The sequence below is a fragment of the Spermophilus citellus genome (genome assembly GCF_964194105.1).
Source record: "Spermophilus citellus genome assembly, chromosome: 4".
Taxonomy (NCBI): Eukaryota; Metazoa; Chordata; class Mammalia; order Rodentia; family Sciuridae; genus Spermophilus; species Spermophilus citellus.
The window spans coordinates 18043360-18069390 of record NC_138185.1 but is presented as its reverse complement, the minus strand read 5'-3'; the positions used below and the strand labels follow the sequence as shown (position 1 = coordinate 18069390).

The following is a 26031-nucleotide window of genomic DNA, read 5'->3' as shown; positions in this document are numbered from 1 at the left end:
GTGTGCCCTCAGTTTGGGGTCTAGCCCTTTGTGTCCTATGTCCGGTGGCCCCAGGGAGCCGCGGGAGCGGCTCCTCTTGGTTTCCTGCCTCTTTGCCTTCCCAGGCCTGATCTTGGCAGCTTTTGCACAAGTCTGTGGTGGGAGGAGGGAGTTGGGGGATTTTGAGAAACCCCAGATCTTTTCCAGCAATATTGCACTTACCATGTGCTGGTTTGTGACCCTATGGACACTAAGCTCTGCCCTCTACCCCGATACCTCCCAGCATGAAGAAATGGTGTGTATGCACTCCAGGCTGTGGGTTGCTTCCTGCAAGGACCTTCCAGAGTCTGGTGTCAAGAGACTCAGGCTCAGAACCAGGTCCTAGTGGAGGAGGGGGGTCAGGAAGTGACAAGCCACAAGAAGATCTCACAGACCTTCTTGGGTATGGTGTATATGCTATAGATGGGTAAGGAGATGGAGAGGGAGGAAAGTCTTGTGGTGAGGCAGCCATCCTCCACAGTAAAATCCAGATCTGACAGAGCTACTGAACTTAATGGCATTCTCCTTCCTCAGTGCCCCCTTTGGCTCTTGGGAGAACATTTTAGTGATTTTAGAGACTGTCAGATTCAATGTGGAAGAAGGATAGATACTACAAAGAGATGAGATAGCCTTGGAAACATCACCCATCAAACTCCAGGCATGGCCTCCTTCCTGTTTTTGTGGTACTCCCTATGCTGAGGTGGTGTCCACAGCTGGAAGTTCCCAGATAAAGATCTCTTGGGTAACAACAGCTGCATTTTAACCCACGCATGTGATGAGCAGGCAATAAGTATAGCACAGTAGTTGAAGACAAATCTGCATTTGAAGCCCATATACTAGTTGTGCATTACCTGGCCAGCTTCTGAGCCTTGGTTTTCTCATCTGTAAAATGGAGGTAATTGTATATCTACCAAATTTGATTGCTTTGGTGGTTAAGTGAGATAGTTGATGTAAGTTGGCATAAAGCATCAGTGCTTGATACTGTAAATATTTAATAATTGTAAACTGACATATTATAGTGCCTGACACATTGTTTTTATTAAGTAGCACTTACTACTACTAATAATGATAGACTATGCCTGCACCCCTAGACCCTGGACTGGGAATGTTGAGGGAGGTCTCATGTGGTTGCTAAGAGAAGGGAAGTGTGCAGGAAGGAGAACAGAGACCAAGTTCACATTTCATTTAGCTTGCTACTCAGAAAAAGGGAGGAAACGGTTTTGTTTTGCCCCATCTACCCACTCACCTGCCCATCATGTAGAACAGTGTTTCTGTAAAGAAAGTGTTTGGAGTTCTGTACATTTGCCTCCTCGGTGTGACTTTCTTGCCAGAGCAGAATGAAGGGGTGTGGAGAGGGGACCAGCTAGTTCATTGTGTCTCACTCAGATCTTTGGGGGATGAAGGCAGGAATATAAAGGACTTTATTCCCCTAACCCTCCAGGGTGAGTCAGCCAGAGGTGTGCAAATTCAGTGTTCTGGTTGGTTAACAGAGTTGAGAGGCATGAAGGGCAGGCAGAATGTGTATAGCCCTTTGATTTTGGGGGTGTGGATTGAAAGAACCTGAGTAAAAGGCTAATAGATGCATGTGTCAAGTTTAGACCTTGCAGGAAAAGCCTCCCATTGAAGTCCTGCCCCATTCATGGCTCACTGCTTTGGTGGGTTCTGATCTCTACAGCCTCCTTCTGCAGACTCTGAGGAGGATTCAGTTGCCAGCTGGGTCCCCTGCCATCTGGCCTCTTGCCCAGGTGCCTCAGGTGTCTGGCCTTTTCCTGCTAGCCTTGCCAGTGTACCATACAGTGTCTGAAGCCTGGCCAAAGAGGAATGCTCCGCTACCCTCAGGGTGTCTGTGTGCCTGAAGGATAGACAGTGTGGTTCAATGAAAGTGTGCAGCACTCATGTGTGAGACCTCATTCTGTCCTAACCCTGTGCCCTCTCACTTGGTCACTTGTGGAGTGAGGCTGGCACCTTTTGATTTCTAGAGCTGGAGTTTGGCTCGAAAGAGGGGTGGGAAAGTGCTTTGGTGCCATTTGGTTGTGTGGCTGTGTGACAGGAATTGGATTGGTATTTGGCTTTGGCTTTGTTGCAGACTTTAAATGAATAAAAAGCAATTATAGGTTTCCTCTTGAGTGCTAAAGAGATGTTTTACCTTTTTCTTGGCTAATCCTCAAAGAGTCCTGCAGGGTAGTCAGGTGTACCACCCATTTTATAGATGAGGAAATAGAAATACAGGGAGTGAGTGATTAGTGTCAGTGTGTGCCAGTACCTCAGCTGGGCCCGGCCCTCAGTCAGGTCTGGCTGACACCCCAAGGTGACTGCTCTTGGGTTATGCTGCCAGTGGGTCTCAGGCCCCTGCTTTCCCTGTGTTTGCATTGCCCCTCTGTGAGGAAAAATCTTCATGCTTAGATGGCACATTAGTCCTCGTCAGCTTCTGCTTCCCAAGACAGCCTGAGCCTCTCTAGGCCATGGCTCTATACTTTTTATATGGTGCCTTCTGTGGTAATATGGTTTAGACCTGCATTTGGCAAGGTTGCCTAGTTGAGGTTTACTTTGGGCACAGTGTCAGGTGGAAACTCCCATGGAGGTGCTCTGTGTGAGCCCAGTACGTCTGTGGAGACTTTGGAACCCCAAAGTGAATAAAAATGGGCCCTTGCATTCAGGGAAGATTAAAACACTTAAGAAAATTTCAAGTGGTACCTTTAATGAAGGGGAATGTTGACAAAAGAAAACAGGTGAGCCCCTTGATGGGACAAATGGGCTCAGAGGGGAGGTGGTGTTGGGACCAGCTGGCTGGGGTGAGCTGTGGCAGTGGGTGTTCACCTGGTGAGAAGAGGAGTACACCGAGAAGCCTGCTCTGAGGGCTAGGCCCACAGTGCTGCAAGGCACTGGCGGCTGTCATAAGGCTTCCTTTGTGCTGGCTGGTTACTTCTAGCTGGAGAAGGGCAAAAGCACATGTCCGGATCTCGACAGCTACCCATTCCTGCCTGTGTGTTTCCGGTCTGGCTGTCCTTTTTCCAGGGGAAGTTAGTCCACTTAGTGTTTCCTCAGCACCCCCGGCTTGCTCCAATGTGTGGGTTTCCAGGCCCTCTCTGCAGCTGGGGTTCTTTCCAGTGAATCTAGGAAAGGGGCCTGCTTCACAGATGACTAGAAAACTGAGCACTTCTAGCTTCTCCCAGCACTCTGAGTGTCTATGTGTCAACACAGATGCACAGTTTTTTGAGTCAGAGCTTAGAGATCTTGGCTACTAGCTTTGCTTCAGGTGGCCCCTTGGTGCGAGGGGCATTTACTCATTAAGTATTATTTGTATACCTCTTATTTGCCCAGTGCAAGGCACTGAGGGTTCAAAGGCTAAATGGGACATGGTCCGTGTTGTGAGGCCCTCTAAGGTGGAACCGACTTGGGAGCATGCTATTATAACTCTGCGTCTTAGGCACCATTGCAAAAGTGTATGAAGAACTCTGAGTGCATGAGGAGAGAGCCAGGGAGTGTGTCATGGGAGAGGTGACCTTTGAGCTGGCCCTTGAATGCTTGAGGAATTTGCCTGTGCTGATATGGAGGGATTGGAAATGCATTTGGCATGGTAGAGATGAGGCTGTGATGGATGAGACAGTTTAGGGAGGGCTCCCCGTATGCTGTGCTCTGTGTGTTGTGTTTAGGGGGTCACACTCCATCCCGTTAGTACTAGGGTCAGCACAAGCTGCAGTGGCACTGACTTTGCTCTGTGCATCTGGGATGCTCCTGCTGTAGTCTGTCAGGTTGGGGAAGAGGGCAGTTTGTAGGGGACTGCTGATGAGGACCCAAATAAGACCTCCTTTCTGAGTCAACCAGGAGGCAATGGTGGCAGAGGGGAGAGAGGCCAAAGTCTTGAGAGGTGAGATAGTAGAGTTAAGTAGTTGAGTGTTTGGGCTGTGAGCTCACACTGCCAGTCAGAATCCTGTCAAGCAGCTTACTTACTCTGTGACCTACAGTATGTTCTTACCTCTCTGAGCTTCTCATCTGTAAAAGGGGATAGTAATAAATGGAATTTATTTCAAGTTTTTGTAAGGATTCAGTGAGAATCTGTGTAACGTCCTTGGCATTAAATGTGGCATAGTGTATGTGCTTAATGTGTGGAGCTCTGACAGGAGGTGCGTAGGATTGAGTCCCCAGGAGGGCCTGATGGGAAGGAGAGTGGAGGTACCTGTTGTGTTGTAGGGCTGGTTCCTGGCCTCTGAGCCCTTGGAGTCAGGGCAAGGAGGCTGTGGACACTCTTGCAATTCTCAGGAGTGCTTTTGTGGTCAGGGCTCTTTTCCACCCATGGCATTTTCAGGGAGGCAAGGTGGTTGCTGGAAACAGCTGCTTGGGTAGTAACCCTTCCTGTGGGGCAAAGACATCAACGTCGGCCTATTTCTAAGTGCCTTGCTATCTGAGCAGGGTGGGAGACCCTGTCTTCCAGGAAGCTCTCTGTTACCACAGCCCAGGCTGGGGGGGCTGCCTCTGTTGCCCTGTCCACATCCGTCTCCCTAACTCACAGCATCTCTTCACACTCTTTGCCCTTTCCTGTGGGATGTGGCTTTGAGGAGGCCACTGATGGATATATCTGAGGGAAGAAGTGAAGCCTGAGGTCACAAAGGCCTGAATTTCCCCTCTTCACTCCCTATTATAGAAATAGAGAAGTTGGTGAGGACTTTAAGGAGAGTTCTAGGAGAACTGGGTGTGAGGTGGGAGGAAGGGAGTGTTCTGGAGCTCCACGTGTAGAGTTCCCTATCTGAAGGTGCTACGGCTACCCTGGGGGAATTTCGGAGTGGTTATAAGTGGTGAGACTTCCCAAGGGCGAGGTGTGGCCTGATAGCCCCACCCTTTTGATAATTGAATTTAGGGTCTGGAGATTTGTAGCTAGAGCTATTTACATTTGGGTTGAGTCTCAACTCTTCCTGTGATCCTGGGTTTATTACATTAACTTTCAAACTAACCCTTTTCTATAAAAATAATTTCTTCCTACAGAGTTGTATATTAATGCTAATCAAATGAAATTTGTATATGTAAGATTTTCTGTGAAGGCGCCCAGCCTCCGGGCACTTAAGTATTTGTTTCCTTTACTCTTTCACTTTAAGGAGAACTGCAGAGCTCCCGTTTTCTCTACCACCCAGCGTGGTTGTGACTGCTCTTGACAATCTGGTTAGGAGTCTGCTTGTTTTCTTTCTCCCCGAGTCTATACACAGAGGTCCAGGGCATCAAAAAATTCTGGTGTTTGAATAGTGCATTGGGAGTTCATGGAGCATTTTCTCATCTTTTGTGTTATTTGAGATTTGCAACAGCTCCATAAACCCAGGGAGGGCAGGAATTATTATTCCTCTTGTACAAAGGAAGAAACCGGGGTCCCAAGGGTGAGGTCATATAGCCTAGGATTTCTGATTCCTGCTACAGTGTTCAGTATATTCTCTCACTGTGGGGAAAATGACAATATGATGGCTCTGCTGCTGGCATAGAGCAGACTGCCCCTGTGGGAGTCAAGAGACTGCCTTTAGCTGGCATCTTTGAAATTGGTGTATCTTTGTGTTCAGATGTTGAGGCCCTTACCTAATTGTAATCTCCCTGCCTTAGCCCCAACTCACATGCCCCTAGTTGAGCTCTCCTCTGAGCCTGGTCTGTTTTGCCACAGCTTCCTGTCATCACCCCAGATTTAGAGCCTCTTCTTGCCTCTCATCATGGCTGCTCCCTAGAGCTGTGTGTACTAGAACCTCCAGGGTGAGAACCTACGTGCTTAGAGGCCTCTAGGAAGTGTGCTTAGTCCCCCAGAGAGCAAAGAAAGAAGTGTGAAGGGGTGTCCTTGAATTCTGTGGAGTTGGGAGAAGAGGCAGTTGGGACAGTAGAATTGGTTGCTTTGGGGGAGGCTGTAGTCCTGAGAGATGGGACTCAGAGAATCTCTACTTGAATCTACTTGAATTCCCTTACTGCTCTCGTGCTCCTCCTTGCAAAACAAGTTTCTTTTGAGATAGTGCTGGGCTAGCCTTTGAGAGGCTGCAGTGGCTGTGTGCCTAGGCACAAGCACTAGCTCTCTCCCCACGCCTCACCTCCTAGGAACCAGGCCCATATCCTGGGGGAAGCAGGGAGGGGCTCCTTTTTATAGCCCACTGTAGGCTTTGTGTATAGGCGCTGCTGCTTCCTTCCTGCCTTGGCCCTTCCTGGTGCTGGCCGGTGGGCCCTGGCTTCAGCTAGACTCAGGATGCAAAGTAAATGGGGTGAGGCTTTCTCCTGCAGAAGACTGGCATCTCCTTTACAGGCCTGGCACAAAGGAGTCAGGGAGCAAGAAAAGGAGGTGACCTGGTCCTTGATCCTGGGAAGCTAGCAGTCCAAATATGTGGAAAACCATGAAAGCAGAAGACATTGGTGGCTTCCAGTTGCAATAGGCTGAGCCTGAATGCCCATGTGGAACTGGCCTTCTCTCTGTAGCAGCCTAACCTACTCCATGGACCCCTCCCACACTAGCTGGCAAATCAGTGTTGGTTAGAAGATCTGCACAAAGGCTCCTGAGGTACCTGGCATTGAGGCAACAAGGCATGGGCACTGTGAAGAGTGGGTGAGGAGGAGCTTCATGTGACTGAAGCTCCTGGCCTTGGCGGTGAACAGCTGGCCAGACTGGTGAGGGTTGGCCCACAGCAACTTTAACCACTTATTTGTATTCAATAAGATTCACCCTTGGCCCAGGTGGGAGTTCACTTTAGGGTTGGCTTCCTATTTTCTTGGATACCTGGGTGTATGACTGAGCTGAAGTTCCTAGGGGAAGTGATTATTGAGGACATGCATGCCCCTATTCACATGTCCTTGGCGTGGCCATGGTGGGAGGAGGACATCAACCACACTGGGTTCTGTCTGTCTGAGATTGGTGTTTGGTGGGGGAATTCTAACCCTGTGGATTGAGTGACTGATCAACCTCAGGCCCAGAAAGTGTGGGCTTGAGTTCATAGAGTAACTGACCCTAGAAAAGGGGAGGAGGACGGCTGCTTCAGGTTCCACAGGTTTCTCACCTGGGTGAGGGGACAGGAGATACAAAGGAGTACAGCTTGATTCCCTCAGTTGACAGGTTGGGTATCACCAGAGGTAGTGGGTAATGGCCTTCTCTGAGGCTCTGCTGGCATACCTGATGGTCTCTCTGTACTACCTGCTATTCCAAATGTTTGAAGGCAGCTCTCTTCTCATTCTGCACTTCCTCCACCCCACAGCAGTATTTGAGTATAATGTGCCTGTGTTAGCTAGTCAGTCCCAACTGGGATTGTGGTTTTCCTTGGGAGTTCTTGCTTATGGCCCAAGGAGTATAGGAAAGGTAGCATATGTCACTTTGTTAGGAATTTTACAGAGGGCCTCTTGAGGCCAGCAGCAACACAAGAGCATTCACTCTTGAGAACAGAATGCCTGATATCAGACTGTTCCCAAGAGACTATCCTGGTTCCTGCCCTGAGAACTGGCTCACACTGGAAGCATGAAGCTCCAAGTAAGGATGTGTGCTAGAGGGGGATGAGGCAAGATGTGTCCTCCGAGAATAGAACTAGGGATTACAAGTCAGTAGAATTTCAAAGCTTCTAAGTTGTAATTCCTGGGGAGGCAGTGAGTGAATTCTGTCACCTGGGGTAAGGTCAGAGACTAGATCACTCACTGGGGCCCTGCTTCATGAGGAAGCAAAAGGGAAAAGACTGACTTGGGGTGGCATGGCCCAAAGGGACTATGGTCAGCTGCTATAAAGGAGCTGATTCATGCAACTCTGAAATAGGAGAACCTTGTAGCATCTGCAGAGGCAGAATGTCTAAGCAAGTAGGCCTCCAACTTGATAACTTCTGTCCTCATTGAGAACATCTCCAACCTGTAGTCAGGGTTTACTGTGTTTGGGGTGTAAGACTGGCCTTACCTCCACCTGCATATGGAATATGCAGTGGTAGAGAGTGGGGTGCCATGACTGCATGGTGAGACAGGACTCAGGAGTTCCATGAGGTGAAGGCCTCTACTCTCTCCTTTCCCTTTCAACTCCCTACTTCAGTCCTAAGCCCCTATTATTTTGTTGTGGGAGGGAGATCCCAGATTTTTTTTCTCTTTCTAATTCATTTCCTCAGCTCTATGGGAGGGTCCTCAGAGACAGAGTGGCAGACAAAGGCCTCCAGGTGTCATGGGCTGTGGGAAGTTGAGCTGGAGCAGGTTGGGTAGCAATGACTCATTGTATTTTTCTCTTTCAACAAATACTCATTAATAAGTTGTTGCTGACCATGGGGTGGTGAAGATGATAGACACAGTCCATCCCTAGAAGGATTTTACACTCTAATGGAGAATATAGTTAGATAGCCTTAAAATACACATGTGCTCAGCATTCTGACAAAAGCCATGAAGCAGCAGTGTGTTGAGTCCTTTCCTCTCCTCTGTCTCTGTTGGCCCCACTTGGTCTTTTCCCACAGGGATCCTGAGACGGTACAGGACACAAACCTGCCTCAGAGACAGTCTTGGCTTTGAAATATTGTTGGCTCTGTCACTTATGAGCTTCCAGCTTGCATAAGTTCATTAACCTCTCTGTGCTTAGTTTTCTGACTTGGGAAATGGGAACCTCTGATACCTGCTTCATGGTGTTATTTGCAAAGATGAAATGAAACAGTCTTATCAAGAGTTTTGCACAGTGGTGCACAAAGTAACTATGCAAGAAATGAGAGGGATGTCCAGTGCCACTGTTGTTCCTGTTCTCTTCCCACCCATCAGAGGCAGTTACCTTGTGCTCCCTGCTTCACAGCTTCTCAGAACATTTGTCTGTGGGCTCTATTTAACATCACCTGTCTAGCATAGTGTGCAAATCTAATCCTTCCTCCCACATTCAAACCCCTGAGATAACCTGGGTTCTTAGTACCTAGCATGATGCCCCTCATGGGTGTTCAGTGAATGTAGTTAATTGTGCATAATAAAGGCAGCAGAACTTGAAAGATTGGATTGAAACTGGTGAGAGGAAAGGGGACCAATGATGATTCCGAAATTTATGCACCTGTTTGGGGATACTGTTAGCTGACTGGTATCAGGTCATGACAAGAGGCCTGGATTTTGGTGATAGAAGACAGTGTTTGGTTTGGGGGTTGCCATTAGGGTGTTCTTGAGGTGGACAGGTGGAGAATAGGAGGTAAGCAGTTGAGTTGAAGGATCTGAAGCTTGGAGGTTGGAGAGGTTTTGTGAATTGTCTGTGCATAGGAGGCAGTTAAAGCTGTGAACATGGCTGACATTGACTAGTGCAGCAGGCAGATCCCCAGAAGAGAGGACCTTGGCCTGAGGCCTTGACAAAGGCCATTGTTTAATGAGAATACCAAGAAGCAGAAAAACCTGGTGAGGTTGTGTGGAAATGATTGAGGGCAAAGCTTCAAGTAGGGGGAAGTTGTGGTCAAGAAAGAGAATGATAGGAAAATGATTTATGCCCAGGACTCTGATTCTACATGTGACCTGAATGGATCATAAGGGGCATTGTTTGAGAGCCTTTTGAGATCCCAGACAGTCCTGGGACCTGGCCTAGTGGACTCTTATCCTCTCTTCTATAGCAGGGAGGCCAGCAGGCACAGGCTAGTCAAAGGAGAATGGTAGCATCAGACTGCAGGGAGGCAGATACCAGAGCACACAGAACTCCTGACCTGGAAGCTAACCCCAGGGTTACCTGCGTCATCTGGGCTTGGACAGAAAAGTTGGGGAAAGCCACCTCTCCTACTGCTACCTTCCCCTATTGTGGCCATCAAGGCCAGTGTAGGCCTGCCCTCTCTCCCTGTACTCTGAACACACTGTTTCTAGAATACACAAGACTCCTGTGTCAATGCCTTGGCTTTCATGACCCTCTCTGCCCAACATGTGCAAGTTGGCCTCCTGACCTACCTCTATAGAGCACTGCAAGACCCTGCTGCTCTCTGTACCACAGACATCTCCCTGTTGTTCCACTGTTTACATGACCTCATAGTTATCTGTTTCCCCATCTGTTTCCTCCATCAGGCAAGAGTTTTCTCAAGGACAGGAACTCAAATACCTTATTGATCTATTTCCCTGGGACCCAACCTGGAGCCTGAGGTGGGATAGATAGATGCCTAGTCAATGTGTGATTTGATGGAGTGGATGAATAAACTAATAGGTGGCTGCTATGCTTTCTTCCAGTTTAAAGTTCTCTGAGTAGGGCCTTCTTCCCTCTCCTTTTGGGGCCTAGGTATGTTGTTGCCACCTCTGAAATGGGTGAGATTGAGCTAGCATCCTAGGGAAAAAGGCTGCCCGCCTGGGCGATATGAAGACTTGCTGTGTCTGCCAGGCTTTTCCTCCGTATACCCAATATCAGGACTGGTGGCTGCTGTGGGGATACTGCAGAGGGCCCTGGTCTGCATGAATCACCATGTGACCATTACAAGACACTTTAGGCCCTTTGTTTCTTCATTTCTCTGAAGAGGAGATTCCTTTAGTATCTAGCCTCTAGGTAACTTGTGTATTGGTGAGGATCCTGTGCAGCTGTGCCTAAGCATTTAGTTTGTGGCAGGGTCCCATGTAGGGAATCCCACAGACCTTCATCTAGCTCTCCAAATGGACTTTTCCTGTTTACCAAGGTGTGACAGGGGCCGGATGCTGAGTCAGGCTTGGCTGCTCTTCTTGGTCAGGTGTTTTGGGGAGCCCATGTGGGCGTAACCTGGATTCCATGGTTTGGCTACAGCTTCTTCTGTGTGTCCTGGGAAGCGGGTGCTGGTCCTGTCTTGCTGCTGGTCTGGTATGATGGCAGGTACAGCACAGAAATAGGAAGGAAAATATGCCTCATCATTATCTTCCCTTTGCCAAGTAGTCCTACCTATAGGACTGTTTGGAAAATTACTTTGTTGAGGGCAAGGGACACTGGGACATGGGTTCTAACCAAGAAGTTTGGGTCTAATTTAAGGTATTAGGTTTGGAGGTTGTGCTCCCTCTTCTCACCTTTCACTGCCTGCCATTTCTACCCTGGGGAAGGACTGGCTGGCTCCCAGGGAGCTGTGTTCTTAGGAGTCCTGCAAAAGGGTTAGTACTCCACCCTCACTATCCCTTTTCTCTTTCCTAAGGTCCCCCACTATCCTAGAACTCTGTCTGGGCTGCAAGAATACTGCTCCTGTGTATATCTCTGCAGTGGCCACACAGGATGGTTGTCCTACTGCAATGGGCAGGAGGAGAGCTAGTGGCAGGCCTGTGGCTTGGCCTAATATCTGGGAGGAGGTGAGGAGCAGGAGTCACAAGACAGGAAGCGGTCTGTGCTGAAGGGAGCATTCAGATGGGTCCTTCTAGGGCATTGTCCTGTTCCCTTTCCCAAATATACTAACTGCCCATCATTGAGCTTGTCCCCTTAAGAGCACCTCTGCCTACCATTGGGTGTCATCCCAGGGATTGGGGCCTATTCTTCTGCTGAAGCAGGTTCTCAGCCAGTCCTGAGAGTTATCTTCCTTTTCAGCCCTCAAAGTGCTTGTGATTCTTTCTATGGCTCAAATGAGGAAACACGTTCTTAAAGGGATAGCAACTGCCATTACTGGCACATTCAAAAGGCAGTTGATATTTAGGCCTGCATGGCTCAGATGCTCTGCTCAAAGAACTAGTCTCTAGTCTCCGTGGTCTCAGGAACCTGTCACTGGGCCAAGAAAGGGAAGATGAGAAAGGAGAAGAGAAGAGAGGTAGAAAGGGTACATTGCTCTTTCCAGCATCCTTGGCCTGGTCATGCAAACTTAGGTTTTACAAATTCAGTCTTGTGGCATTCTGCCTCAGTGCTTAGCACCGTCCCCAAGTGTCAAGTAGAAAGCACATTTCCTTTTGTCAAAACCAAAACAAACCAGTCTGAGGTTGGTGTGGGAAGGTGGGCCAAGGCTGCCGCTCCCATGTGGGGGTCTTTATGCAGTAGTAATGTATCTCTACCTGAAGGTCTATAGCTAGTGTATCCTCACTGAAACCTTCATTTTATCTGTGGTGAGCCAGAGAGGATATCCTACTTGGTCTTTCAGATCCATTGACCTCCTGTTCCCGTACCCTCCTGTGTGCAGGGCGGTGGTGTTGCACATGCCTCAGACTGTATAGGAGCACGCAGAGGAGTGCACCAGGCCCAGAAGCAGCATCTAACTTAAAACACATCTTGTGATGTTGTGAATGGAGACCCCAGGAGACCCACTTCTCTTCCCAGGGCCCTTCTTGCAAGACCCCATTTTGAGCTGGGGAAATTGCTACTTGGACTCTTGCCCTTGTGGCCCAGCTTTCTCTCTTACAGGTTTGTGTCTGCCCTCGGCAGAGCCTGGCAGGCAGCCATGTGAGTGTCTCCTTTTGCCATCTTTCATAGGCCCCATTTTGACAGCAGTAGGCACATGGACAGGTGGGTGGGTTCCCAGAAGGCCCTCACAGCAACCTTGAGGTAAGGGGGATTTCCAGTTTCTTGATCGGAAAACTAAGGCGAAAGAGTGAAGGACTGCCAGGCCTCCTAGCTGCAGTTTCAGACCTGTGTGGTTCTCCTTGCTAGGCCTGGCAGCTTTAGGAAGCAGACAGCAGCAAAGGCTTCCTGAAGGAACGGGGGAGGCGGATCTCCATTAGGGGTAGGAGGCAGAGCAGAGTCCCGAAGATTCTACCTAGAGCACTGGCAGCCTGGCTTGTGAGAGGTTATCAGCTCTCAGAGCTTGCATGTGATGACAGTCCTTAGCATGGGGCAGCACTGGTGGAGGAGGGGGGACGCTCACTACCCCAGAGCCCATCAAGAAAGGCCGAGTCTTTGTTTCTTATGGATGTTTAAATGTAAAAATGGGGATTAAATGTAAGGGACTGGTTTCTCCTTACTGCCCTCATCTTTACACTACCACGGCTGTGTTTGGAGTGGCACACCCAGGTCATTCCTGAATCCTGGGTAGCCTTCGTCAGGGGTGTGGAGACCTGATCCCAGGAGGAATGAGTATTCAGAAGCTCTGGGCAGGCTGTACCCTCAGGTTGGGGTGACCCTGGGAATTTGGCTTTGGTCATCATGCTGCACATCAGGTGGCTTCCTGGTTGTGAATTCCTACCCTTGTCCTCAGAGAGTTCTTCCTCCTTGCTCCCCCATCTCCTGCATAATGAGGGCCTCTCAATAGACCTAGCTCATTTTTCCTCCAGTGTTCCCCTAAACGTTACTCTCCCACACTTCTGCATGGGAGAGGAGGCTGGTCATGCTCCTCTGAGGGGTCCTCCCCTCCCCAGGCTTCCAGGTTCTGGGGAGGTCTCTTTCTCCTCTTCCTAAGCCATATTATGTCTGGCCTAGATCATGCTGGACCAGTTCAGCCTCCTACTCCTGCTCTGCAAGTAGGGCAGAGGCCATGTCTGACTTGCGCCTCCCTATGATGGCAGTTCCTGGAGGACCAGCCTTGGCTCTCTCAGAAAAGAAGACCCTGCTATAATGTTCTAGGAGGATAGAGGATGGGGTGGAGTAGCACAGGATGTGCTTTCAAGAACTGGGTAGAACATCTCACTGCTGCCGGGTTCTTTTCAGTCTGCTGGTGACTTTAAGGGTATCAGAGCCGGGTTGGTATCTCCTTATAGGAAGCAGTTCAAAGGACCAGGTGAGAGCTGGGGGAGAGTGACATGTCCAGCCTTGAGCTGCTCTTTGCCTGCCTAGTTCCTATTTCAGGCAAGCTCCTGTTTTGCACTCAGCCTGGTTTTTGTGGAACTGTGCTCAGGAACACAGGGCAGGCTGGAGCTCACCTAGGGCCCACTGACTGTGCACATGCACATGTGAACCAGAGGCTGTGGGGGTGGCTGTGACTGGCCCTGCAATTGCCACATCATTATGAACTACCTTTGGTGCCCAGTGAGCAGCAGAGAGGAAAGACCTCTGTTATGGACTTTGCAGGCCCTGGCCATAAACAAGTATATGTGGGGGGGGGGGGGCACACGTGTGAGTGTGCCCTCAGACACCCCTACTTTTGTAAGGTGGTATAAGGAGGGTGACAGTAGCTCTGCACCGGAAGAACATACTGGTTTCTGTTTCAAAGGGCAGAGTTTGTGGTTGTTGTGCATTTTCTGATGTGGGCATTTCCCCTGGTGGAAGCTGCTCCTTCCATCTGTGGATGTTCCATTTCTGTGTTCTCAGGCTGAGTCTGTATAACCCCATCCTAACCCTCTACCCCTCCCTGTGTCTACCTGAGTATAGTACCTTATTTTTTCACTCCATCCTCATTTCACTGCCCACTCCCAACCTGTGTGTCTGCTTTTTTCATTTGTTCATTCTGTAAGTGCTGGAGAGACTCTGCCGGGCCTGGGGGAGATGAGGCACATAGGTCTGTGCAGCACCATGAGACATGGAGAGGATTACCATGGCAGGGTGGAGCTTCTCAGCTGGGTCTTTGGTGAAAGAGAGTGGAACCTGGCCAGGGAATGGAATGAAATGGGGACTGGAAGCACTGACTATTCTTGCTGTAGGTCTGGTGTAGTTTGGATGGAACAGAGAAGATGTGGAGACAAAAAACTCAGGTAATTTCTGAGCTTCTATTATGAAAAGCTTTGAAGACCATATGAGAGCAGGTCTCCTTAGGCTGACAAGGAGAAGTCTGGGGCGTAGAGATGAGTGGGACCTTCAGGGGTCAGAATAAAGTTTTATGAAGATTCAAGAGAGTCAGAATGGATGGCCAGTTGGTTAGAACTAAAGGTAGGCCTACCATCAGGAAAGTTAGGGGGCTTTGCTGAGAGGACAGAGTTGGCCCAGATAGAACCAGTACTGTTGTGGCAGGAGATCTGGAGTTAGGGTCAGAAGTGATACCACTGCTCCAGGTGGGATAGGTGGTGCCTATTGTGGTTCGAGGGACAGACAGGTCAGGAAAAGAGCCTGGGTGTTGGGGCTGGCCAGGCAGAGCTCCACATCTTTAGGTGAGTCTAGGGTCAGAGCATTTTAAGAGGATCCCAAACTGAGGAAAAGTTCAGTCATCTCTAGAGGTTGGCTTAGCCAAGCTGTTTTTGCTTGCCCTGATCTTCCTTAAATCTGCCATCCTGGGCTAGAATGTCTGTCCTCTGTCTAGGCTTCCAGGTGGCCCCAGGGCATAGTGTGGATATATAGCCAGGGGCAGCCATCCTGTGCTGTAGAGTGTCTGAGCCGTTCCAGGCCTCAGATCAGAGCCTCTGCCCCTGAGCAAGCTCTGGCTGGTTAAGGAACAGAGTTCCCTCTATGTGCAATGCACAATGCTGGCACTTCTAGCTACAACAGCACTGGCCTTACCAGTATCCTCCTGATGCTCTTGTTTGTTACCTCTTTACATGCAGCAGTGGAGAGAGTGGTTGACCCTCTGCCGAGATCATGTAGCTGATGTGAGGTGGAGCCAGGATTCTAGTTCAGCAGTCTTGCCCCAGTGCCTGTGCATGTTTTCTCTACCACCCTACCTTCCAGAGAAACTCAGTTTAAGCCCTTTGCCTTATAGGTGGTAAAACTGAGAAGTTAAATGAGTCCCTTGGCTTAGTTGCTCTGAATCATCATTCAGGTTAGTGGCCAAGGCAGGTCACTTGCCATTCAGGCCTGTATACTTCTCAACCTGTGATGTGTGAGGGCCCTTTGATAAGGAAGTGGTGTCAGGCCAACTGGTGGGCTGGGCCCAGGATATCTGCAGCACTTGGACAGCTGCTGCCTTAGGGGAGACTAGGCCTCTTGCTGGAACTTCTGTGGGGATGTCTTTAGGGTGTGGAGCATTTCAGGCACATACCAGTTTTATGGGCCTGAGACCCATCTGGACCTGTTTAGCCCTACCCTTGAGACTTCATGATTGGTTGTGTGTTTGTGTTCCGGAACAGCCTTGGTCTCCATTGCTTCTTCTGATGTGCAGCTCTTTTCCAGGTCCAAGAGTCCAGGCTGTATTTTCTGTAAGGGAGCAAAGAAGGGAGTGGGATGCCACACAGCTCCCTGCCCTGTTAGCCTTCATAGGCCTCTCATCCCTTGGTAAAGGTCTATTCTTAGATCAACCCAGTTCTCTTTTATTGCCTAGATTGCTTGTGAGTGGTTTTGGCTTGGCCCCCGAGAAACAGTGGGAGCAACTTTCTTTGTGGTTGTTCCCTGAGGGAAGGAGTGGGAATGAGTGAGGAAATCAGGCCTCCCTCCTTTTAGTGCAACTCTGGGGGGCTCTAGACTGACCCTGGCCTCTTCACTACCTTCCTAGTTGATATTCGAGAAATCAAGGAGATTCGCCCTGGGAAGACCTCACGGGACTTCGATCGCTATCAAGAGGACCCTGCTTTCCGGCCAGACCAGTCACACTGCTTTGTCATCCTCTATGGAATGGAATTCCGCCTAAAAACCCTGAGCCTGCAAGGTGGGAGTCCAGGGTTTGGAAGGAGGTAGGGGTAGGTAAGGGGAATGCTTTCAGCCCTGCCCCCATGAGAGGTATGTGCCTTAATAAGCTCAGCTGTTACCTTTGCTCACAGCCACATCTGAGGATGAAGTGAACATGTGGATCAAGGGCTTAACTTGGCTGATGGAGGACACATTAAAGGCAGCCACACCCCTGCAGATTGAGAGGTAAGAACCATGATGTAATTAGGACAGGGGACCTTGGGGGTAAGGGCAGCAGGGGCAGGGACTCTGTGTGCCCAGATACCATCTGCTCCCCTTTCCCCCCTGGGATTGCCCTGGCTGGAGAAGTGACCCTCACCTCAGGTTTCTCTCTCTCCAGGTGGCTCCGAAAACAGTTCTACTCAGTGGATCGGAATCGTGAGGATCGGTAGGTGCTGAGCTGTAACTCATACTCAGTAGCCAGGACAGTAGCCTCTGAGCAGCCACCTGAAGAGCCAGAGGGAACCATCCTGCCTTAAGTGGGGTGGGGGATTCTGGCACAAGTCTCCTTCTGCAGAAAGCCCTCTGGCGGTCATGTGCTCTGCCACCGGGCAAAGAATGGACATTCAGACCTGACTCTAGGTGTCATGTAAGTCACCCAGAGGGTCAGGGTGATTGGTAGTACATGAGGGGGGTGCCTTGTAGTTCATGGCTTCACAGCTGGTATGGCAGCCATATGGGTCAAGAAGAGTTGGGGGAAACAAAGACCAGATGGGATGGTGTGGGTGCTGCACCATAGTCAGGCCCTCTGATCATCCCAAGAAGTGGGAAACCACAGGAGGTTCTGAAGAGAAGAGTAACGTGCTCTGTCTTAATTTGCTCAGGATCATGTTGATGGCTGTGTGGAGGGCTTTTCTGAGTGGCTTCACCCTCTACAAGAAAAAAGGCAGGACTTGGATTTGGGTGGTAAATGGTAGCAAGTGGTTCATTTCAGGCTATCTTCTATTTTGAAGACAGAGCCAAGAAAGAATTTCCTAACATATTGATTTTGGGGTATGAAAGAAAGTCAAGGATCAGTAGGCTTTTTGACTTGAGCAACTGCAAAAATGGGATTGCCATTGACTGGAGCAGGAAGACCTTAGGAGGAACACACTGTGGGGAGTTCAGGGGTTCACTGCAGGTGTGAGTCTTATAGTGTGTGTAGGATAGAGTGTGGAGTTGGCAGGTGGGTAGAATGAGTTCAGGAGAGAAGTTGGACATACTGACTTGAGTACATTGATGATAGGGAAGCTCCTGCGGGTAGGAAGTCATCACCCAAGGGGCAGGTGTAGCAAGAAAAGAGAAGAGGTCCAGGGGCTGATCCCAGACCATTCCCACATTAGGGATTGGGGTTGAGTGGCAGTAGTGAGGATAAGAGGAAGCCATGGAGAGGAGGGAGTGGTGACAACTGCAAGTAAACTGTGTGCTTAGCAACATGGTGGGCAGAGCATCATTAGCCAGATGGTAAGAGAGGCTCAAGGACACTAAGGGAGTGTGGGTGACTCTTCCCAGGGGTTTTGCCACAGAGGAGAACAGAGAGCTAGGCGGGATGACAGAACAACAGCTGTTTATATACTGATAGGAAAGAGGGAAAGGGTGGTAATCAGAAGAGAATATCCATTTCCTTCCTGGAAAATGGGGATTTGGGCACATTAACCTCCTGGGTGACTCAGGGTCAGGTGAGGCAGTACTTGTGCACAGCGAGCGCTTGCTCAACAGCAGTTGACCCTTGGTGCAGAACTGAGTCCCCGCAGGGAATTTCAGTGCTTCTTGCCAGGCTATCAGGCCAGAAAAGGAGTGTCCCCTCCCTTCCAACACCACCTTCCAGGAGAGAGCCTCCCTTCACCATCTTGTCCATCCTGTCTCCAGTCTGCATCCTGGCCCCATTTCCTGGGCAACAGCAATCCTGGAGGGCAGGGACACATGGCTCTCTGAATTCTTCACCTTGCCTGGCCCCTTTCACTTTGGTGCTAACAGCCTGGGGGCTGGGGTTCTGAGGTTTCTGGGTAGATATCAGGTGGAGAACCCAATTCCAAGCCAGCTGGACAGCTGGAGGCACAGGCTACAGGAGTCTAGTGAGAAGTGGGCCGGAGATGGTTTTCCTTCCCTCCTATGCCTACCTTGCTTGACTGAGCCTCCTCACCTCTTGCCAGAATCATATGAGCTTTTTTTTTTTTTTTTTTTTTGCATAGATGAGGAAACCTAGGCCCAGAGAAAGAAAGGTACATCCCTCACCACTAGGTTCTAATCCAGTCTTGCCATCAGGTTGCCAAGTTCTCCAACTAGAGTTGTTTACTTGACCAGCCCCAGGTGAACTCAACCATTGGGTCAGAGAGTGTAAGAAACTGGATGAGATCCCTGGGGGTGTGTCTTTTTTTTTTTAGTATATCAGCCAAGGACCTGAAGAACATGCTGTCTCAGGTCAATTACCGGGTCCCCAACATGCGCTTCCTCCGAGAGCGGCTGACAGTAAGGGCCTCTGGGGACTCTGGCAGGGTTGGGGAGGCCAGGAGCCCCTCAGCTGTGCTCTAACCAACAGTCGTGCTCTGTATTATGCAGGACCTGGAGCAACGCAGTGGGGACATCACCTATGGACAGTTTGCTCAGCTGTACCGCAGCCTCATGTACAACGCCCAGAAGACGGTGCATGAGCCGCCTGTCCTCCCTGCCCTTGTTCTGCTTCTCTACCCCACCCCCACCCCTGCTTGCTTCAGCCCTGATGCCCTGCTTGGGAGCTTTTGGGTGCCATTGCTCCCTGAGGCCTGCCCCCATCTGTTGTCCCAGCCTCTTCTGAGAGCCCCTTGCCTGTGTGATCTCCCAGGCTCTGTCCCTGACCAGGTTCTGTTTCCTGCAGATGGACCTCCCCATCTTGGATTCCAGCACCTTGAGGTTTGGTTTGGAGATGGGAGGTGGGGCTCTCCCCTGGGTGATTCTGATACAGGTGGGGAAGTGATGGGAGGGGTGAGCTATGCTGGCTGGGAGTTAGGCTCTGTCCTCCGAAGGGTCCCTGCTATCTGTCCATCATGTAGGCACTAGCCTTTTCTCTGTAGGACTGGGGAGCGGCCAGAGCTCTGCCGAGTGTCCCTTCCTGAGTTCCAGCAGTTCCTCCTTGAGTACCAAGGGGTATGGTTGGGCAAGGGTGTCATGCTGGTGGAGGTGGGGGGAGCATTCACCACTGACTAGAGGCTTGTCTCATGCCTGCTTTCCCCACCACTCAGGAGCTGTGGGCTGTGGACCGCCTCCAGGTGCAGGAGTTCATGCTCAGCTTTCTCCGAGACCCCTTGCGAGAGATCGAGGAGCCATACTTCTTCCTGGATGAGGTGAGCTCCACCTAGGCCCTAGGAGCTAGACTCTCCCCCGGGATGCCACCTAATGCCTGCTGGCTCTCTACCCAGTTGAGGCTGAGCACCCTCTTCTGCTTATACCTTCCATCCTGGGTGGCAGCTGGTGCTCACTTTCTCATCCCTTCCACATTTGTTCCTGGACAGTTTGTCACCTTCCTGTTCTCCAAAGAAAACAGTGTGTGGAACTCCCAGCTGGATGCAGTGTCCCCAGACACCATGAACAACCCGCTCTCCCACTACTGGATCTCCTCCTCGCACAACACGTGAGTGTGGCTCCTTCTACCCTGCCTAGCCCCTCTAGGGAGGAGGGCCCACTGGACCACACCTGCCTCTCTCTTTGACTGTCCAGGTACCTGACCGGGGACCAATTCTCCAGCGAGTCCTCCCTGGAAGCCTATGCTCGCTGCCTGCGGATGGGCTGTCGCTGTATTGAGTGTGCGTGGGGACCAGGGGCTGGGGAGGGAAGGTGAGGGTCATGCTCCCTTGACCGTGGTGATATTACTCCTCAGTGGACTGCTGGGATGGCCCAGATGGGATGCCAGTCATTTACCATGGACACACTCTTACCACCAAGATCAAGTTCTCAGATGTCCTACACACCATCAAGGAGCATGCCTTCGTGGCCTCAGAGTGAGTGGGCATGGGGGTTCCGGGAGTGATCTTGGCTCCAGCTCTCTCACTCCCGGGACCCTTCATGTGCCCTGCCCCATCCCCCCTGCCCTCCATCTTATTTTTCCTCTTGGCCTCTCCTCTCCTGCTTCTTGCTTGAGCTGTTGTTTCCCATGTTCTTCTTGTTTCCTGCATTCTTGGCCCACCTTTTTTATAGGTCCTTATGGCCTGTGGAACACCTTCAAATCATCTCACCCTCAAAAAACATGTCCTTAACCTTGATCTCTTTAGTTTTTGTTTTGTTTTGTTGTTTTGGTACTGGGGATTGAAGAGACACTTCACTACTGAGCTACATCCCTGGCCCTTTTTATTTTTTATTTTGAGACAGAGGTCTTACTAAGTTGCTTAGGGCCTCACTAAGTTGCTAAGGCTGGCCTCAAATTTGAAATCCTCCTGCCTCAGCTTTCCAAGTCTTTGGGATTATAGGTGTGCACTACCACATCAGCCACCAGCCTTTATCTCTATAGCCCAGTGTCTCACTAGCTCCTTTTCCTTCATAGTCCAGAGAATTATCTGTGACTCATTCCTTAGTTCCTATTCATTACCTAACTTGTGGTCATTAATCTTTTGTACCTCACTGACCCTCCCATAGCTGTATTTATTTATTTATTTTTTATTATTTTTTTAATATCTTTCTTTAGATGGACCTTTATTTTATTCATTCATTTTTAAAAATTTTATTATTTTTTTAACACTTGCTTTTTTTTTTCTTAATCTTTATTTTTATTTATTTATGTATGGTGCTGAGAATATAACCCAGTGCCCCACACTTGCCAGGCAAGTGTGCTACCACTGAGCCCCAGCCCCAGCCCTTATTCATTCATTTATATGCTGTGCTGAGAACTGAACCCAGGGCCCCACACATGCTAGGCAACTTCTCCACCACTGACTACAACTTCAGCCCCACCGATAGCTGTATTTAGAGGCTGCTTCTACTCTTCCCTGACCTCTTTTTAGTGTAGAATATCTTTTTTGCACTATCTGGCAGCCTCCATAAACCAACCAACTCTGGGGCTTCCTTCTGCAGCACCTGCCCCTCTTGGTTCCCACCCGTTCCACTATACCAATAGCTGTGGCCACAGCCGCCTCTCTTCTGAGAGAGCTGCTAGATTAGGATGCTCCCAGGTCCTTGGCTCCCAGCACCAGGGCTGTGGGTAGGGTGCTGTTTGGAGTGAGCCTTTACCCCACAGAATTGTAGGGTCTGCATCAACTGCACTCATGTCCTGTCCCACAGGTACCCTGTCATTCTGTCTATTGAGGACCACTGCAGCATTGCCCAGCAGAGGAACATGGCTCAGTACTTCAAGAAGGTGCTTGGGGACACACTTCTCACCAAGCCTGTGGACATCACTGCTGATGGGCTCCCCTCACCCAACCAGCTCAAGAGGAAGATCCTTATCAAGGTAGGGGTGGAGGGCTGGTGGGAGGAGCCCCACACTTGCAATGCCTCTCCCAGGCCAGGTTCTTGCTTTTGGTCTAGTCCTCCAGCAGGAGGTATAATTAGGACTGGAGCAGGCAATGCCATGACCTGGCATGCTCCATGCAGCACAAGAAGCTGGCCGAGGGCAGTGCCTATGAGGAGGTGCCCAGCTCGGTGATGTACTCTGAGAACGACATCAGCAACTCCATCAAGAATGGCATCCTCTACCTGGAGGATCCCATAAACCACGTGAGCTCCCCGGCAGGGCAGGGCAGGGCAGGGCAGGGCATGCTGGCAAGGTGGTGAGAGCCCTGGCTCAAAGGCCCCTTTGGTCTGTTCCAGGAGTGGTATCCCCACTACTTCGTTTTGACCAGCAGCAAGATCTACTACTCTGAGGAGACCAGCAGTGACCAAGGCAACGAGGATGAGGAAGAGCCCAAGGAGGTAAGGAGTCGGTCTGGGGCTTGGGGCTGGGCCAGGTCAGGGCTGGGGTCAGAGTTACCGAGTGGCTTTGCTGTTGTCCTCCCCCTCACAGGCCAGTGGTAGCACAGAGCTGCACTCCAATGAGAAGTGGTTCCATGGGAAGCTCGGCGCTGGGCGGGACGGGCGGCACATTGCAGAGCGCCTGCTCACTGAGTACTGCATTGAGACTGGGGCTCCCGATGGCTCCTTCCTAGTGCGCGAGAGTGAGACCTTCGTGGGTGACTACACGCTGTCTTTCTGGTAACCTACTCCTAGTGCATTCATTGCACGAGCTCTGTCAGTGGTGTATATGTAGCCATGGCACCACCAGAAATGGTCATAGTTTTGACACTTGGAGCCTTTGTTCCAGGCTTCTATGTGGAGTGTGATTTCTTCACATGTGCGTTGTGACTGTACACGTTTTTAATCCCTTTGACGGCCTCCTGTTCCTTACCTGAGCTCCTTTAGAGACTGACCTTCCTCTTTGGGACATGATGCCTTGCTTGGGGTGGACCTTGTTCTTTGGAGCCCTGATCTGTATCTCGTGACTCCCTCCATCCTCTCTTCCCTCAGGCGGAACGGGAAAGTCCAGCACTGCCGAATCCACTCCCGGCAGGACGCTGGGACCCCCAAGTTCTTCTTGACAGACAACCTCGTCTTTGATTCTCTCTATGACCTCATCACACACTATCAGCAGGTGCCCCTGCGCTGCAACGAGTTTGAGATGCGCCTTTCAGAGCCTGTCCCACAGACCAATGCCCACGAGAGCAAAGAGTGAGGGAGAGGACTGGGGCTGGTGGGCAGGACCAGGGGTGGTGCTGGCTGGGGCCTGACCCTGCCTGTCCTCAGGTGGTACCATGCAAGCCTGACCAGAGCACAGGCCGAGCACATGCTGATGCGTGTGCCCCGTGATGGGGCCTTCTTGGTGCGGAAACGGAGTGAGCCCAACTCATATGCCATCTCTTTCCGGTGAGGGGTCAGCCCAGGGATGCTGGAGGGGGTGTGGGGCCTCACCTTGGTCTGTGCTGCCTTGACTCTATGTGACCATCCTGTCCTTGTGAAGGGCCGAAGGCAAGATCAAGCACTGCCGTGTCCAGCAGGAGGGCCAGACAGTGATGCTGGGGAACTCAGAGTTTGACAGCCTTGTTGACCTCATCAGCTACTATGAGAAGCACCCGCTATACCGCAAGATGAAGCTGCGCTACCCTATCAATGAGGAGGCACTGGAGAAGATAGGCACAGCTGTAAGGAGATTGGGGAGCATGACAGCGGGGTCAGGAGAGACCCAGAATCTAATGGTCATTGGATAATCTGGCTGTACATGACACCAAGTTTTAGAGTGTTGCAGAAGCTTCCATGGAAGGGGTCTCAGACTGGGCACCAGGAAGGGATTCTGGAGGGAGTGACATCTGAGCTGCATCTGTAAGGATGAGGCTAGGCATTCAAGCAGGATACCAATGAGCCAAGGTGCAGGTTAACCAGGTCCTGAGCTCACAGAGGGAGTAGTATACAGATGCCAGAAACTTGCTAGCAGGCTTGGCCTGGACTTTCCTAGTTGAAAAGAGTGGGCCACACAGTGGGTTTGTGCAGATGCCCTCTGGGTGCTAGGATGGAGGGCAAGCTGCAGGGGAAACTAACAAGGGAAGAAGCAGGGACTAATGGTGCAGTGGGTGACCAGGACTCTGGACCCAGGTCATGGCATTGAGTTGAAAGAAGATGTCTCGAATAGGAGATAATTTAGAAAGACTTGTCATTAGGGGACATAGGCATCCAGGGACAGGCAGGAGCATTCTGGGGCTCTTGTGGACATTGGGTTCAGCTACCAAACAAAAATCATGGTTTCTGGTAACCTTTGGGGACCTAGCTACAAGCCTCTCAGGAGCCTAAGTAGAGATTTTAGAATCACGTGTGCCTCAGGACAGGATATGCAAAAAGGAGAGGCCAGGCCCCTATGTACCTCACAAGTTGGGGGCTCTCAGTGGACCAGGTGTTAGTCAAGGGACTTGTTGAGGGGGGCCAGGTGGAGGCCAGCTGTGGTGGGAGAAAGGGACCCATGGGTACGAACAGCTGCTTTGAAGCATTAATAGATCTCAACGTGTCCTGTTTCCAGGAGCCTGACTATGGGGCCCTGTACGAAGGCCGTAACCCTGGCTTCTATGTGGAGGCAAACCCTATGCCGACTTTCAAGGTACAGCTTAACCCTCAGAACAGGAAGCTAAGGCAGAGGGCATCTCCAACTGCTTAGCTTAGCTGCATTTTTGTATTCTGGGCCTGTCTGTGGTCTGTGTGGAGAAGTGATTGTGGTTTGCTAAGGCCCAGGATGCCAGGATGTTGTGAGAGATGTGTAGCTCTCCTGGGGCTGACCCACTCCTTAGCCCTGTCCTCTGAGTTAGCTTGACCCTTCCAGATTGTTCCCTAGGGGTAACTCCATTTCTTCCCTGGGTAGCAGCAGAGATGGGAAGCACACTGGCCAGTTGCTCTCTTGTGGAAAATCTTATAGGATTTTCCTCTTACCTCTGAGGTGTTAGAGAGGGTGCCCTATTTCTTACCCTCTCTTCTCAGCAGCCAGGGGCTCCTCAGAGATGAGGAATGATGGGGTTCCAGCCATGCCCATAGGCTGTAGGGCTATTGCAGAATCTCTCTTGCTGGCCTGCCAGCCCTGTTCTCTGGGGCCCAGGGTGGGGGTTGCAGAGTTCTACCTAGATAGCCAGGAACTTCCCTGGCAGAGGCCCTCCCTCTCCACTCTGTCTGCCCTGGAGCCTCCTGCAGGGCAGTGTAGTGGTGAGGACTGTAACTAGGGCTAGTTGCCGGCAGTGGCCTCTCTACTGACCTCAGCCTGGATGGGAAGTGTAAGCACATGTATGTACACGTGAGTCCTCTAAGCAGGAGCCATAGGGAGGGCCTGTTTGCTTTAACTCACGTGTTTCACCCCTGCAGTGTGCAGTGAAAGCCCTCTTTGACTATAAGGCCCAGAGAGAGGATGAGCTGACTTTCACCAAGAGTGCCATCATCCAGAATGTGGAGAAACAAGATGGAGGCTGGTGAGCCTGCCCTTGGAGCCAGAGAGCCTGTGATGTGGTGGGCCAGGAGTCCAGGGCCCCAGCCATGTGCTCTGTGGAGTGTGTGTCGTCTGTGTGCACCAGCAGTGCCTGTCTTGGCCTGCTTTAGGTGTGGGAGCCCCATCTAAGGATGCTGTCCTTGTGGGAGTTTGGGGTGATTGCTGAGGGTTAGCACCATGTGGCTCCCACAGGTGGCGAGGGGACTATGGTGGGAAGAAGCAGCTGTGGTTCCCGTCAAACTATGTGGAAGAGATGGTCAACCCAGCAGCCCTGGAGCCTGAGAGGGAGGTGAGTCCAGAGCCACACTGGCCTGGGATTTCCCTCTCCCCGGCTCATCCTGTGCACACATCCATCACACATGGTCCCTGGCCAGCCTGTGTCGTCACAGGACATATTGTTACACACATGCAGCCTCACACAGGTGGTGTGGCAGCTGTGCTGACCATCCTCTGGGCTTTGCTTCCACAGCACTTGGACGAGAACAGCCCGCTGGGGGACTTATTGCGGGGGGTTGTGGATGTGCCCGCCTGTCAGATTGGTGAGCCCCCATCCTTTCCTCTTGGCTTGCACAGTGTTCCTTTGGGTCAGGCTCTTAGGAGGAAGCCAGTGGCGGAACCCTCACTTCCCCCATATTCTGGACACCCCTGAACACACTAGGCTGTCTTTGGCCCCTGCATGCTCGCCCTGTGCCAGGCACTGTGGCGTCAGTCAGGATCGTCAGAGAGCAAACATTTTGATGGCTGGCTGACTGACATCCATAGTTCTAATGGGTTGGGCAGCAGGGGTGTATGA

At 50.9% G+C, this 26031-nt stretch overlaps 1 protein-coding gene across 4 annotated transcripts in view; it reads left to right on the top strand.

Annotated features, from left to right (window-relative positions):
* Positions 1–26031, top strand: part of PLCG1 (phospholipase C gamma 1) — a 33824-nt gene that overhangs the window by 1676 nt on the left and 6117 nt on the right. For 3 of the 4 annotated variants that reach the window (XM_081289968.1, XM_081289967.1, XM_081289969.1), the window contains exons 3-24: positions 16134–16286; positions 16399–16492; positions 16647–16694; positions 18670–18754; positions 18845–18928; positions 19140–19174; positions 19336–19408; positions 19504–19605; positions 19774–19892; positions 19979–20064; positions 20139–20259; positions 21533–21701; positions 21845–21967; positions 22061–22162; positions 22254–22441; positions 22754–22954; positions 23030–23149; positions 23244–23424; positions 24291–24368; positions 25118–25221; positions 25431–25527; positions 25708–25777. In XM_081289968.1, the coding sequence (XP_081146094.1) occupies positions 16134–16286; positions 16399–16492; positions 16647–16694; positions 18670–18754; positions 18845–18928; positions 19140–19174; positions 19336–19408; positions 19504–19605; positions 19774–19892; positions 19979–20064; positions 20139–20259; positions 21533–21701; positions 21845–21967; positions 22061–22162; positions 22254–22441; positions 22754–22954; positions 23030–23149; positions 23244–23424; positions 24291–24368; positions 25118–25221; positions 25431–25527; positions 25708–25777 (2433 nt within the window). Of the gene's footprint in view, positions 1–16133; positions 16287–16398; positions 16493–16646; positions 16695–16726; positions 16896–18669; positions 18755–18844; positions 18929–19139; positions 19175–19335; positions 19409–19503; positions 19606–19773; positions 19893–19978; positions 20065–20138; positions 20260–21532; positions 21702–21844; positions 21968–22060; positions 22163–22253; positions 22442–22753; positions 22955–23029; positions 23150–23243; positions 23425–24290; positions 24369–25117; positions 25222–25430; positions 25528–25707; positions 25778–26031 lie in introns of those variants that run through there. The other variant, XM_081289970.1, reaches the window with a different exon arrangement.